The 15,051-nt window shown below is 42.2% G+C and overlaps 1 protein-coding gene across 2 annotated transcripts; it reads right to left on the reverse strand.

Annotated features, from left to right (window-relative positions):
- Nucleotides 1–273: 273 nt before the first annotated feature.
- Nucleotides 274–14,490, reverse strand: STRA8 (stimulated by retinoic acid 8). 2 transcript variants are annotated; one of them, XM_055809287.1, is made up of 7 exons: nt 13,191–14,490; nt 11,638–11,725; nt 11,084–11,236; nt 7,672–7,954; nt 6,340–6,416; nt 4,550–4,661; nt 274–1,141 (listed from the first exon to the last, which is right to left on the reverse strand). In XM_055809287.1, exons 1-7 carry the CDS (start codon nt 13,195–13,197, stop codon nt 1,067–1,069), a joined length of 795 nt encoding a protein of 264 aa, XP_055665262.1. In that variant the 5' UTR covers nt 13,198–14,490; the 3' UTR covers nt 274–1,066. The 2 variants fall into 2 exon arrangements, with proteins under 2 accessions (XP_055665262.1, XP_055665261.1); XM_055809286.1 differs by having other exon boundaries at nt 274–4,661.
- Nucleotides 14,491–15,051: the final 561 nt, after the last annotated feature.

Consider the following 15,051-nt stretch of genomic DNA (forward strand, 5'->3'; position numbering starts at 1 on the left):
GGGAGCGCTACTACAGCCTCACCTGCAGGGACGGAAGGTGCTCTGGAGGAATTACTCTCCTCTTGTGCTTCAGTGGTAGGCTCCACATGTGTTTGCTTGAATACGGCTGCATGTATCATGCTCTTATGCACCAAGGCATTGGCCCAGCCCTCTTGGATTCAGCCTAAAAGCCTGTCTGCTGAAGGCCAATGGATAGTGGAGTATGCCAGCTTTAGTTTAGATTTTAAAATTAAACTTTTTAGCTTTTCTGTTTGTGATGGCTGTTAGCACAACCTCAGCATAACCACTGTCAGAATACAGTTTGTCCAAGTCTGTAGAGAGCCTTTAATGATAGCTCAGAGATGGGAAAGACTTTATTCATCTTCACAGCACTTTTAATTCCAAGACACTATCTGAACAGTACTCATTAAAGAATGAGATGTGGTGGAAGAGCACAAGTCTGATCACTCAGCTTTTTACATTTTGCAAAAGTAAATAGTCCAAAGTGTATTATTGTGCCTGCACTTCTCTGGGTGATTTGGGAGTGGGTGGCCGCTGCTGCTGTCCCCATAGAGAAATGGAACAGCCTCATCTCACTCTCTGTAAGGAAATCCCTCTTCCCTTGTCAGCCCAAGCTGTAAAACAGCACTGGAAAAGTAATCACTGCCAGAGTGCAGGGCAATGATCTTTGCAGGTTGCAGTTTGAGACCTGCATCCTATAGGGGCATGCAGGCCATCACTGATGTGACCGCTCTGCAGCTCTTCCACAGCTTATGCTAGGCAAGGTCACAACTGTACGTGCCTCAGTTTACTTGTGAAGTGAGGTTAAACATTAAAAAGCAACAGACAAAAGTACTTACTAAGATTTTATAAATATCTAAACCATGGAACTTTAAAGGTATAAATAACTGATACATCAAGAAGCACCGATGAGGGAATAGGAAGTCAACGGAACAGTAACAAACCACTTTAACACAGTGTCTTCACACTCTGTTCAGAGACGTGCTTCACTGAAAGAAGTGCAGTCTCTTCACATGCTGGTGTACCTGGCAATGCTTGGCAAAACACTAGCAAACAGAGATACTGTTTAGAAATCTTCATCATCAAAGGTCTCAGTGCACCTCAGCATCACAGTCTCATAATCAAACTGAAGATCTTCTTCCTGAAAGGCCCCCCAAAGTCAAGCAGGATTAAAAACCACAGGAGTTGATTGTGTTTCAAATATACAGCGCGTTAGTCAAGTGCCGACATGCATCAGTTATTGCACCATGAGCCCGCCTTTCTCTCTGAATCAGCAACCAGCACTTGTCAAGTGCCTGAGATGCCTGATGAATGGCTCAAATTTTCAACCAATTTTTTTTCTAAAATCACAGGGCTCCTACCCTATGTCTATTTACATCATTTAGACAGCTGTTACTGACTGTGGTAGCAAGTGGGTCACATAACAGGCTTTGAAGATAGGAGAGCTTCCTTGAGCCCTTAACTTCTGACTTCAGGCTTTGCTGCTCTTTTAGCAACAGAAGACCATTTCCTTCTCTTTCGCCGGCTTACAGAGAATAAGTGGCTCTTGAGAAATCAAACTAGATGAAAGTGTTCATGCCTACAGTCAATCTACTCCACCTTCTGCATTGATGCAAGATGCTTTACGGCAAGGCTGCTCTTAAAAATAGGTGCTGTTTAAAAAATGTATGGCTTAAGGAGCAATAAATCCCACTTGCTTGTCAAGTGACTCATCTAAAATCCATAATTTTAAAAGAAATTACGCCTTTGAAAATGCAAAGGTGCTCAGTGCTGCTTAGAAAAAACCCCACTGACTTTCACTTAGATATTGTAAAACCTTTGGACCTCAATCTAAATTAATTCTTTACTGCCTTTGCTGCTAAGAATCTTTTATGATGTGACCTTAAGACAACAGCTCTTAAAAAATTACAAGATTGCTTAATTAATCTCATGCTCAGAGAAATTTCTCTACCATGTACCATGGAAGCATGCTCCTGTTTTTATTTTTAGGTCACTGACCTTTCCGGAGCCCTCCCTTTCCTTGTCTAATGGATCTCCTCCCTCCTCTTGTGTGCGACTTTCTCAAGCATTTTATACTACCGGGATCCATGCCCTTGGCAGCCTTGATGGCCAGGGCAGCGGCTCAAAAGGAGCTGCACTCAGTGCATCTGTGACTATGAAATGGTGAACATGCACAATCCAACAATAGTACTTCCTACCTGGACAGTTAACCAGAAATGGCATAACACAGCACTAGCCTGTAATGACCAGCAATGAACCCTGCCGCCTTATCAGCTCTGCAGATGAAAGAAAAGAAGACCATAGGCTGCCTTTCATATTTCTGTTGGGAGCACATCGCATGCCTCACCTTGGTACTGCACCTGCTACTCACCTCTGTATCTTCTAGAAGGTGTGTGCACAGTGCACCAGGACATCACTTTATCTTTGGGATAACTTATCCCAGCACTGCCCAGACTCCCGGGCCAGTGTAACACTGGCGCAGATACCACATCAAGGGAAGGGGAACAGGCTGCAGCGGTTCAGTCACACCCATAAGGTAAGCAGGAAGGGCTCCTTTCCCCGTCAAGTCCAGAAGTCTCTAAGGCTCCGAGTAGCCCAATTTCTAGGGTAAGGTATGTAGCCTATACTGAACTCCCTGCTGCTGCCTGAGTTGGTGTGTTTCAAGCTAGCTGGAATGTCTCCTATCCCTGCTCTGCAACCACTTCCATAACTGCCTCTATCTGTTTGCTTTGAGATGGAGCTGAATTTCTGCGCTCAAACCAAAAAAAATCTAGTCAGTCGTATTTTTTTGTGTGTCTCTTGGCAGGACTCTCTAGATGTGCTGTACTGCAGTTATCTAAACCAAAACAGATTGTGACCTTCACATTATCAGTACTCTCTAAGCTGCGTGATTTCTGCTCAAACTTCCTTTTTATTGTCTTATCACAGACAACTCAAAAGTTCCTGCATAAAAGAAATGCACACAGCCTTTTATTTCCTTTTGGATCCACGGAGCTCACTCAACTGCCAATTTGCGGTACTTCAGCTTCTTTTGCTGCCTGTCTTCCCATCACTCCCATTCTCCTAGTCTTATTTCAAATGTCCCTCTTTAAAGCTTGAAAGAGACACTACCTCTTCTCTTATCACCTCACCTGGGAGCTGTGAGATGGACTTGGGCTCATATATAACAATGCAGCAGCAGGACAAAATGGGACCACCTAATGCTGCCAGGCATGACATCCACAAAAGAAATTTTAAACCGGGAAATACCATATCTTGCCTAAAGCTTTTCTTTCTTTTCTAGTTCACAGTCATTTACATAAGCACAGGAAGAGCTCTGTCCTTACACAGAACATAGCTATTCACAGACCAAAGGGCTGTGTAGATCAGTGCCTGCTCTCTGACAATAGCCAGGAGTGGATATTTAGACAGAAAGTGCAAGAACTGTGCATGCAGTGTGCTCTGCTCCACAATATATGCTCCCTCATTATGGCAAACTGTGCTGTGAGGACCTTCTAAGCTGGAAATTGTATCTGGACCTTCAGATTTAATAACTGCCAATGGATTGATGCTCCAGGAGTTAAATTTGGTAATTTGCACATGCAACTATTTTTTAATATGTTGTTTGTTCATTTCACTGAGTGCTTTCGAGTCCTTCTGGTATTAGACACAATGAATAACCATTCTGTGTACCAAATCCACATCATTTAGGATCAAAATTCTCTCATGGTATTCCTCAGACTTTTTTTGCAGAAGAGTCCTACTCTAGTAGCTCCTCTTTAATGCCTTTTGCTGCACGGGCTGCCACTCCTCTGCACCTTCTCTAGTGCTACTCTCTCCCTGAGATGGGGGAAACCAAATGGCATGCAGCAGCCACTGTGTGGTAGATTCAGTGTGCAACACTAGTTTCTGCTTTGTTTGCTGTCCCAATTACCCCTCATCACAAACACAAGCATGCTCTGGCTGAGGGATATCTCCCTTTCAGTCCTCCACTCTCTGAGCCACCTCCTTGGCAGGAGGGCAAGAAGGGGAGGAATAATACTGCAAACACAATGACTTCTGGCTTAGTGAACCTGCAACAGCAAGCTGAGGTTAAGGGGCAGCTCAGCAGCTGTTTATCACCTCCTTCAAGAACACAAATATCCTACTCCTACGGCTTGCCAGCGGAGGGCTCAGGGTAGGGAACCTGGCACCCAGACAAGCAGAAGGTGGTCCTACTGAGCTCAGAATGAAGCAGCTGGGGGTTAATGGAGAACTGCGAAGTGAGCTTCGCCTGTTCAGATGAGATCACTCAAGCTTTTCCACAAGGAACTTTCATGCAGACAACAACAACAACAAAAGTTCCCCATGTCATTTGCCATTTTGAATAATACTCTGAGCAATAATAACTCCTCACAATGACACAATCCTAGTGACCTTTTGGAATGACACATCTGAAGTGATGAAACCAGAGTTCTTATTTGTAATGATTCTGGACAAGATGATCAGAAGCACAGAAAACAGAAATCCCTTTCTGACGATGACAGAAAGACATTGATCCTTCTGTAAGGAATTCTTTAGCAAAGCTTACCTGGAAAAACTGTGTATTAGCAAAGAAGAGGCTTTTTAGGAAGTCAGTGATCTGCAGACAGAGTCTGTGGTGATTCTCTGGATTTTCAGAAGCGCAGCTTGGAAATGCTGAACTGAAAATGGAACCAGATACTATATTTAAATTCCTGTTCCCTTGTTTTTCCTCCTACTTACTTCCTCACCTACACATTTTACCTATAAGTTTAAAAAGATTCACATTGTCTTCAAGATGATTCTGATATTAAAGAAAATAACCAAGGAAAACAAGGAGGAGTGGAGGTGGATATATTGATGAGATATTGTCTAACAAATGCAAGGAAGATACGTAAGAACAGAGAACAGCAATAAAAGAAACCAGTATCACAACAAAGAGATCCACTGACACGTGACAACTACAGTAACACTGTTGTGGGGAAAAGTATATATCTATTTTAACAGAGAGAAACAATGGTTATTTGGTAGTGTATTTTGTAGGGTTGTTCAGAGAAACAGCCTCAACCTCTTTTATAAAGTTTTTGAGTGAATGCAGTAACATGTGGCCACGAAATGACATATTAGCTATCACTGGCAGGTTTGTAGTCGGGTAACAGGTAACTGGCAAAAAGCTAAGATAATCATTCTAGACCTCACCTCTATGTTCTCCCTGGGATTTTAAAAAGTTCTGTCATCACGCCTTTGCCCAGAATTACAAAGCACAGAGTGATAAGGAAGGAAGGGAACAGGATAAATGTTGACTACTGAAATACTAATCCAATTTGGGATCTAAAATAGATCGCAATACATTGCAGTATTAAGGAATACTTTCTTATTTTAAAAGTAAACAGCAATTTTGACCTAATAAATGTTATTTAATAGATATGTATTTGCTAAGCTTTATGTATTTAAATATATTCTGATCAACAGTCAAAACAACCTTATTTCCATTCATTCTGTTCTGGAAGTACAAGGTGGAATGGTGGTGAAAGACAAAGAGATTCACACTGAAGAACTCTCTAAATATTGAAAAATAAGTAGAAACTGGGATTAAAAAGAACAGGTTAAAAACACTATTTACAAAGAGAAACAATCCTAACGAAGACTAAGTAGCAAGAACGCATAAAAGATGTGACTTTCCTCTTGAGGAAAGCAACCCTTTTCTTTCTTTGGTCTACTGGGACAAATCAAAGGCAGTGCCAGCTTTGTATCTGACATGTTCTCTTTTAGGTAATTCACTTGACCTGCAGAGGAAAGAGATGTTATTATTTAATAGGTCTGGTGTTTCTTGGATGTTACTGTTCAGGTCAATCACATTTTAGTTTGATCACCTCCTTGTGATTAAATTGGGGTACTAAAAACGGTAAGGGAGTCAATGTTCAAAAATTACAATTTTTTTCTCATTAAATGAGAGTACAGTCTATGATTAGCTGACTTATCTGAGGAATGCCTTGTGGTCCTCAGAGACCTGGTAAGTGAGAGAGAGAAAAGGAAAACTTCACAAATATTGTAATTTGAAAAGATGGAAAGCTATGTAGAGTGCTAAAAGAAGAATTCGAGTTATCCTGAAGTGATGGGGTGCTCTTAATAAGTGATTCTTACTCATTCTGCCATAAATGCCTATTAATCATTTCACTTTTGCATCTTAAGAGAGTATTATTGTGAGCAAAATTGCTGGAAGTTGCTGTTCTAACCATTTACTAAAAATTAGGCACAAAAAAGAAAGCTAGGCTATTGCCTTACTCCACAGAAAACTTGTCATGGAGTACTGACTATTAACTTACTCTGTCTAGCAAAAGGGGTAAGTTTATAACTTACCTCTGGCTAGATGTTCCTTGAGTCTCACTTCTGTCAAGGAAATCAGCAGCAACATCAAATGCATCTTCAAACATTACCTATCAGAGAAAACACTTCAGATGTCAACATATCCAGCCACCTAAGAGTTTTACCTATCACCTTTAATAATGAAGTCTTACAAAGCATGATACTCTTTCTTTCCATTTAACGGGTATATTTACATATAGAGTAAACCAAAAGGGTTCTATGGAGAAAGGAATAATACAGAATAACTGTATTTCATGACTAGGAACAAGGTTATTCCATTCCCTTAGGCCTATGCTTCAACCTGTAGGAATTACTTAACATTACATCTCCCAGAAAATCACTAAAAAACATTATTTATATCAATGTTTTAGAGACTAGACTGCTGCTGCTTATGGCTGGAGATCTCAGCTGTACCAGCCGGTCTCCCCAAATCTGATTCCAGTGTGTGACCTGGCTTACAAAGGAGTTCAGATGCTCCCTGTGACAGACCAATAAGCTTATTTGTTCACCCCACCATAATGCAGTTCACACATCTTCTGTGCCAGAAAAGTACTGTGCATGCAACATCCCCATGACATTTATTAAGGAGGCCAGCAACATGAGTTGTGTCCTGTGACTCAAAAAGAACTTGTCAATGCATTTTACTTACCTATTAAAGTTGGACATCTGTCCCTCCCTTGCAGCTAGTAAAATTACATACATGTCTTTGAGCAGCTAGTTGCTTATGTGCTCCAGGAACAGTTTACAAAGAGCTGGCTGTTATTTTGTCTCTTTTTAACAAATGCCCTGGTCTACTCAGTCACTGACTTTGTGGCTCTGCCAAGGTGCGTGGCACTGGCATTTATTAGCCCTGTACAGAAACTGGTCTACAAATACTTGCTATCAAGTGCTTTGATGAAAATAAAACACCCAACCCAAAACACAGCAGGCCTTGGCAAACTGGGTATTCCTTCTGTATTTAGATCATCGGCGCTCCTTGGAGAGTTTGCAGAGCACCATAACCGTATAATTCTTGTTCTCGCTCCCTCCCCCTGGAGCAAGTTAGAGCAAATTTAACTGTTACTTAGCACAGAAACTCTACAGGTCAGTGGAGACTAGCAGGATTACTACCACCGACTCCAACAGCTTGCTGTGTATCTTACCAAGACAGAATTTGGTGCAGATATTTACTCAGAGGTTGCTTATTGTTTCCACTTATGCATTCAAGTGGTCTTAGGAAAGCACAATTACAACTACTGTATGTTTCCAATTAAAAGTTTCAGAGCCAATTAGCATCTGAAGGTTTGGAGTTTCAGAAGCACAGGACCCGCTGTACCGAGCACTTACTTCCTCTGGTGTGGAGACTGATGAACCACTGGCTTCCTCGCTGTTACCTCGGCTGTCCCTCACACTACTTTCAGTGCATGCAGGCTCTTGACAAGCAGCTTTAGGATCCATGAGGAAATCTCTCTGGCTACAATACCGCAGGATGCTGTCTCTCCTTTCTTCAGAAAGCTCTTGCCAGAGGTGGGAAATAGTCATGGAGACCTCAGGAAGAGGCACTTCCTCAGTGCAAACAACTCCATGCTCTATCAGCAGGTCCACCGTGTGCTTATAAAAATACAGGTATCTGTAACGAAAGAAAAGGGAGCATCTCTTAAGCACAGGCTATGAGGCAGCCATCTATTGTAAATCAGTAGGAGACTGGGGAGTAGCTGTGATTCATAACTACTTCACTGACTCCCCCCTCTAAGACTTCACACAATTACTGAAGGTTGCCCAACACTGTCTGAAGATTTTAGCAGCTCTGTTCCGCCAAGATTTTAGCTTCAAAAGGCAGGCTCCAGCCACAGCCTCAGCAGGACTGCCTCACAACAGAACCTCGAGGCACTGCAGGCTGTACCTGTTGCACAGGCAAACCTCATTCTGGTATTTAATAAATTTTGAGTTACTTGCCTTTATATCCTGAGGCTTTGACACTGCAAGCCACTTTTTATACTTTTACTGGCATTGCTCTACACTTGGTTGAGGTCATATCCTGACGTATCAGGTACTATACATGCAGATAGAAAAAGACTACCCCAGGCCTGGACACTAACTTAAACAAGCATGGGAGCTACATTTCCTCTATCTCACATCAAAGGAAATGCATCCCTAAGACTGACTTCTATGCAGTCTGTAGTGAAACTGGTAATGGGACATAACTGTTGTAATTTCAACCCAGTGACTAAATCTCAGAACAATCCCATTTCTTCTGTCAGTCCTGTGTGCCACAGTGAACCAGGGATAATAACGTCTACTTTGGAAAGCAGCACTGAAGGTTATTTTTTGTTAATTAAATGCTTAAAGTTTCTCAGATGAAAATAACAAGATCAAAAGAGTACAAGCCACGCGTTCTATAAACAGCAGTCATTGTTACTAAGTTTGGGCTCAAAATGATTCCTTGGAAGATGTCCCAAATAAGCACATTTCCTGATTAACTGAACCGTACTGCATGAGAAAGTAACTCAAAAGAGTTCAGTCGTTTGGGTTTGTTTTTTTTTAAAAATACTTGTTCCAGCAAATCAATATTGAAAATCTTAAGATAATTCTGCACACAAGCATAAACATGTTTGAACTCCAGTTTCCACACTCTATTATTTTCCACCATTTCTGGAGAAAAAGTACCAGAAGGGGAATAAGAGTTCTCATGTAAGTTATTGTGCTCACTAAGGATTCTGGATATCCAGCTCCAAACAAAAGATCTGGAGATTCTCAAACAGAAGAATATGAATCACCATTAGATTGCTTTGCTAAAGAAATTAAGCTTGAAAATGACTCAAGTATTTCCTTCCCAACTGGAAGAAGACAACCACATTTTGCATTGGACAGAGTACTGTGCAGTCCTACCAATACAGCTCCTGCTGCTGCACATGGGAGAAAAAAAAAGTCAGCTGAATCTCAAAGCATTTCTGATGCTGCCAAAATAATGAGTAGACAATCACCAAAGAAAAGGCTGTCATTTTCTCTGCTGAAGAGTCCCTATTGTTTTATGCCTGTTATAAAAGGTAATTTTTTGGAGAAGGATTAGCTACGAACCAAATGCAGTCTGCCAGGACTGGAAGACTGTAAGGATAAGCGCCAGAGCCCACACAGTACAGGCTCTGGTCTACTTTGTTAGTGAAGAAGGGGAAAGTCAGGTGTTTACAGCTATGTCCTGCAGTCTATGATGAAGTAGAGCATAGTTTCCCCAGAAAATCTTGATTCAGCAGATTTCAAGGTCTTGTAAACGGTATCTTTATTACAGAGACCTCAGATTCTCAGAGGAGCAAAAGCAGGAACAGTAGCGGGAGGCTGGTGCCATCTGCTGACACAGCTGCAATCCCGTTTTGATGAAAACCTCAATAGTCCAAGGGAATTTTATAAATAAGTACCAGTTCAAAGCAAAAGAGAGCAAGGAACTGTGGAAATTTTTGTTTATGGCAGTGACGCTGTGGAAGAGGTTGCCAGCTGCAGCTTTGGATTCTCCTGTACTGCGTATTCTTTACTCTGGAACGGTCAGGGCAAAATTGACTCTGCTTGAGGGTACAGGATAGATTAGACATCTATCTGTTTCTCAAATCTTCACAATTAAATGATCATTCATCCTTTGGAAAAGGATTCATGACTTCTAAGTAGCTCCTAGTTCTGTCTGACAGCAAGGGAAAGAATGCGATGAATAATGTACTCAGTCTTAAGATATAAGTAACTTTGAAAAAACCCAGTAATCTTACCATTACAACCCCAAACTAAAATACATGGACCACTGACATGAGAAAAGTGGTCTTTGTTTTTTAAGTCCTGCAACAGGCACTTAGGAGCTGATCCTAAAGGGGGTTTACAGACTTGCACCCACCAGCTGTAACTGTAACACACACCTAAGTGTTTAGGTTCCCCTGCTCGTCCCTGTGTTGCAGACATTTTGAGGAGTGCTTTCTGACATCTTCCAGGCCACCACTACTCTGCAGCCCACAAGCCAAGGACTGCATGATCTCCCCTGGTTGCATCCAGCCTTACCCTTCTCTGATCCCCCAAAAAGCACTCCAAGCTGCCAGGAGCTAAGGGTCTATTTCTGGAAGGGGCAACAGCATTCAAGCTCCTCATAACAATGCCATTAGAGGCAGGACAAACATCACTGTGGGGGAAAGTACCTGCCTACCCCTGGCTCCTGCACCTCCCCAGAACACAAACAGCTGGAATCAAAAATTTCATCTGGTGCAGCAATTCCTACATTCCTAAAATCTAGCCCCATTGCAGGGATACAACTTGATACTGGTACTGACAGCAAAACACACAGGGACATGCACTTGCATAAACCATTCTGGATGAATAACCTCCAATTCCATCTGAACTTGTCTGTTAAACCACTACTGTTAGCAGGTATGCTGCATCTTACTCTGCAGGCCACATGAACAATGGTAAAACATGGCCACACAGGGACTGACACACTTGAAATACATTTTTTTCTCTTTCTTGAGGATGGATGGAAAATTCTCAGGGATTTTCCAGGGTCTGGAGAGCTGGGGGCTGTTATGATGCTTGGGAGACCATTCACATGCAAGTTGCAGGTAAAAGACATGTGAGGTGCTCAGGTTCATCACCAGCAGGGCTAAAGTTGCTGGCACAAGGCTTCTGCAAGGCTGAGGCAGGCTCCAGCAGGGCTGTAGAAATGGCAGCGACTGGATGCACGATGTTAATATAAACAAGTCAAAAAACTGAAGGCAATGTGGTGTGTACCTACCGTTCAAAGTCCACCAGATCTGAGGATGAAGTGTCTGAAGACTGGATCAATTCTGGCTTCCCATCCTCTTCCAGTGGTTTTTTTTCACATTCTTGAATCAAACACCAGGTAGTAGAGTCATTCTCACTCACAGCTTCCGAGGCTGATGCAGTGCTGGAAAGAACACACAGGAAAAAAAGCCACACGAACAACTTCTTAACTGGATTAATAAGGCCCTTGTCATGGCCACTCCAGAGTCCAGGGCCATTCTTCCCAAGCCAGCTTTCTCCTCCTCCTTTTGCTTTGCAGGTGAATGAGAAGCCCTTGGTGCAGATCAGCTACATAGAAGGGAAAGGAAATACAAGCACTGACTGGAAATGAGACCAGCAACATGCTTAGAGTGTTTGTGTACTGTACAGGATCACAGGGGTCCAGGAGAATTCTCTTCATCTTTTCCCCACAATGAAAGGCTTCTGCTTGGAAATTCAGTAACAATGACAAAGAGGTTCAGAGATGCTGGGATGGAAGCAAGTGCAAAGTATTATCATCTTTACTTGACTGGCATAAGCCCTTACCTATGATTGCTGAAGTGCCTCTTGACATATTGCTCCCTGACTTCCTCCAAGCTGGACAGGTTCCCATCCTCCAGACTGAAGGACTCTGCTGTCAGCAGAAAGGTTACTGTCACATCAGTGACACTTTTGGCTTCCCTCCCACCCTCAGCCCCAATCAAACAAAATAAATTCAACATCTGGTTCTTCACAAGCCAGAGCTTTTCATTATACAAAAATGATGTAAAAGGAGAAATGTCTGCCTCTCCTGCAATGTAGCTAGCATTACTGGGAGTTTATTATCATTGAGGAACTTAAAATTAATGCCTTCTTCCTAACGTTGGTCTGACAGAAATGATGGTGATATTAATAAAATAACCAGCAAATCAAACTCCAGGCAAGCACTAGTCAATACGGTATTTTGTGACTGCCATATAACAAGCAAATTGCATTTAACACACCCCCCCCGACAACCAACACGTGATTCACAAGCAGTATGAACTGTACATATATGCAAGTAAACACAAGGGGAAATTAACCTCCATGTTCTCCTCACCCAGCCTCACTGCTTGTGATCCCTTCAATTTTGCTCTCTCAAACTATTTCTTCTACCTATGACTGACTTTTATGGGTTATTCAAGGATGTGGGTTCAGAGGAGATTGCTCACGTTAAGCAATGGGACTTCTAACTGATGCAAATTATTGAAGGTGCAAGTTGCAAGAATAGCAGGGTTTTTTCTACCTGAGAGTAACTTGGACACTTGAAGGGACACAAAAATACGTCCAAAGTCTGTACCCCATCAGCCCCCAGTACTAATTGCTGCCACTGCAGGCAGCGGCCAGCATCAGTAAACAAGATGGCACATTGGCAAGGCATGCCTCAACTGCTGACAGCACATGCTACACTGCAGTGACGCATGGTGCCACAGGTGGTAACAGAAGAGTGTATGAAGACGACCCACCAAGCTGAAAGAAAACAAAGCCACAGCACCTCTCTACCCGTTTCTATCAGAGTAAATTCTTAACTAGAGGCTTCCATTTCCTGTACTAGGAAATCCTCAGCAGCTTCTCTGTTCTCCTTTATCTGACACCAGAGCCTGCAGTTTAAGCTCTGGCTGTGCTTGACTTGCAATCCTGGGTGCTCATGACAGCTGTCTTTCACACTACACTACATTGCTGAGGCCGGGAGGAGCACACATGCTCCTGCAGCCTCTCAGTGGGAGCCCAAGCATGCAGCCTGGCGACCCACACCAGCCTCACACTTGCTGAGGGTGAACTGGCAGCAGGGTGACAATGCCATTCTGCCTGACCATGGGATGGCAGGAATTACCAGTTTCCTTCCTTCACCTTGGCAGGGGAGGGGGTAGGAACAACTCAGAGTCAGAGGGGGATTTCTGAGGTGCAGTGCTTAGTAGGTCAGTAAGACTTTTTGCTACCCCTTGCTTACTGTTACAACTAAAGTCACAATCAGCTCTAACACTTTAATTTGCTCAGCTAGGTACCTAAATGTCTCTTTAACAAATAAATAAACAAACAAATCCAGGCACTCTGTCCAAAGCAAATACTTGCATAGTTACCTTTCATCTCCAGCAAAGAACCCAAGGTTTGCTCCAACTTCTGGATAGATTTCTTAGCCTTACGCAAAACCTGATACTAAACACAAGAAAAAATCAGAACTGATTGCTCTCTGCTCTGACTAGATCAATGTTTTAACATGCCTTGGTTGTTTTCTTCACTTTTCCTTCATTTTGATATTCAGTTATCTTGATGTCCCTGCAAAAACAACTGTATTGTTTCACCAGATACCCTCATTAATATGAAAAGGGGCAAGAACTAATACCAGAGCAAACTTCAATGCAGAATATAAATATTTAGGTATGTATTATGCAACACATACACATAACACCTGGTCACATAGATACTTGCTACTTAACTGTGATCTTCTTTCATCAGCAAACAGTCTTGTTTGGATTGTTCTTTTCTTGGAGCATGTCCAGAAATACCATGCTGTGAAGTCTTGTTGGACGTCTACCAACTTTAGGCATAAGACTTTACTAATAATTTCCCATGAGAACTTTGCTAGGAGAAGCCTTTGCCATATTCTGCTCTCAGCTACACTGATTGTTACTGGAGTAACTTCAGTGCTGAACATCATTCCTTCATCATTTATAGCAAGCATAACTGAGAACAAATGGCCAATGCATTTAAACATATACACCTCAAAAATATTTCAATATATATGTGATTGGTGAGACCATCCCAATCACCTTTGACAGGATGTCTACCTTTCAGCGTTGTCACACTGGGTATTTTAGCCAGACACTAAGAACTAGGATTACAAGTGAACTTTCCTATTTAGGCTCTTGAAGATACTCAACTTCTTTTGACCTTCAAAAGTCACACAAGGGGCACATGATACTATTAAAAAGCAATTTTAAGAGTTGGTATGTGATGATAGTCCCCCTAGTCCAGACAAAACAAGTATCTGTTTAGTCTTGGCTTCTGAGCTCATGGTGACTTCAGCTTAACTTGCATTTTTGTTCAGAACATGGCAAACTGAACTCCTACTTCAATCTGTAGGAGAGATAAGGGGTTCAGCAGGCACAAGCGCCAGATAGCAGTTTTACATGTTCAGAGTCTTAAAGCCCTTTACAAGGACAACTCCTGTCCTAAACAATCACCACGCTCTCCATTTTACAAACTGGAAAACTGTAAGTAACCAATCTAACTAAATGAATCAGTGGCAGAGTTGAGGATGAAAGTACTCCTCATGCTTATTCCTCTGCTTTGAGCATGGTGGTATCAATCTTTTCAGTAGTATTTTGGGTTCATTTCATCTTTATAAACGATAAAATAGTCTCTTAGTTTAGCAGAGATCAATAAACAGCATTGATGGGGTTTTTTTCCAGACTTATTTTTTCAGTGTCTTGTGGACAGAGTGCACCTCATAAGGCTGAATGAATTACTCCCTCCCCTTTAACTGTTTCTGTCCCTAAACTCACCACTCTGATTTCATAGCAAAATGGTGTGAAATCAAGATAACTTCATCACGGGATCCTTTGCTTTGTTTCCAAAACACTACAAAGAAGCTGCAAAGCTATAAAGAAGCTGCAAAAACCCCTTAAGAAAAGCACATCTAAGGCACATGAACAACCCATGACCCAGAGACTATGAAGTGAACAATTTGCTTATGCTGAACTGGCAGCTTTAAAGTAAAAGAGATCCAGGAAAGCTTCACACAGTGAAATCACACTCACACACACTGGCACCCATAAAGATACAGTGGTCATATTAATAAACCTGGCTAAATTTAAACACACCCAGGTATAACAGCGACGCATAGAGAAATAGTCGCTGCTCCGCACCTTTGAGGCAGAGTTGTGTGATTGGGATAGAACAGCTTCCCGCAAGTCACTGAAAAGTCTTCCCAGCCTAGCA

This window comes from Falco peregrinus, chromosome 6, assembly GCF_023634155.1.
Source record: "Falco peregrinus isolate bFalPer1 chromosome 6, bFalPer1.pri, whole genome shotgun sequence".
Classification (NCBI taxonomy): Eukaryota; Metazoa; Chordata; class Aves; order Falconiformes; family Falconidae; genus Falco; species Falco peregrinus.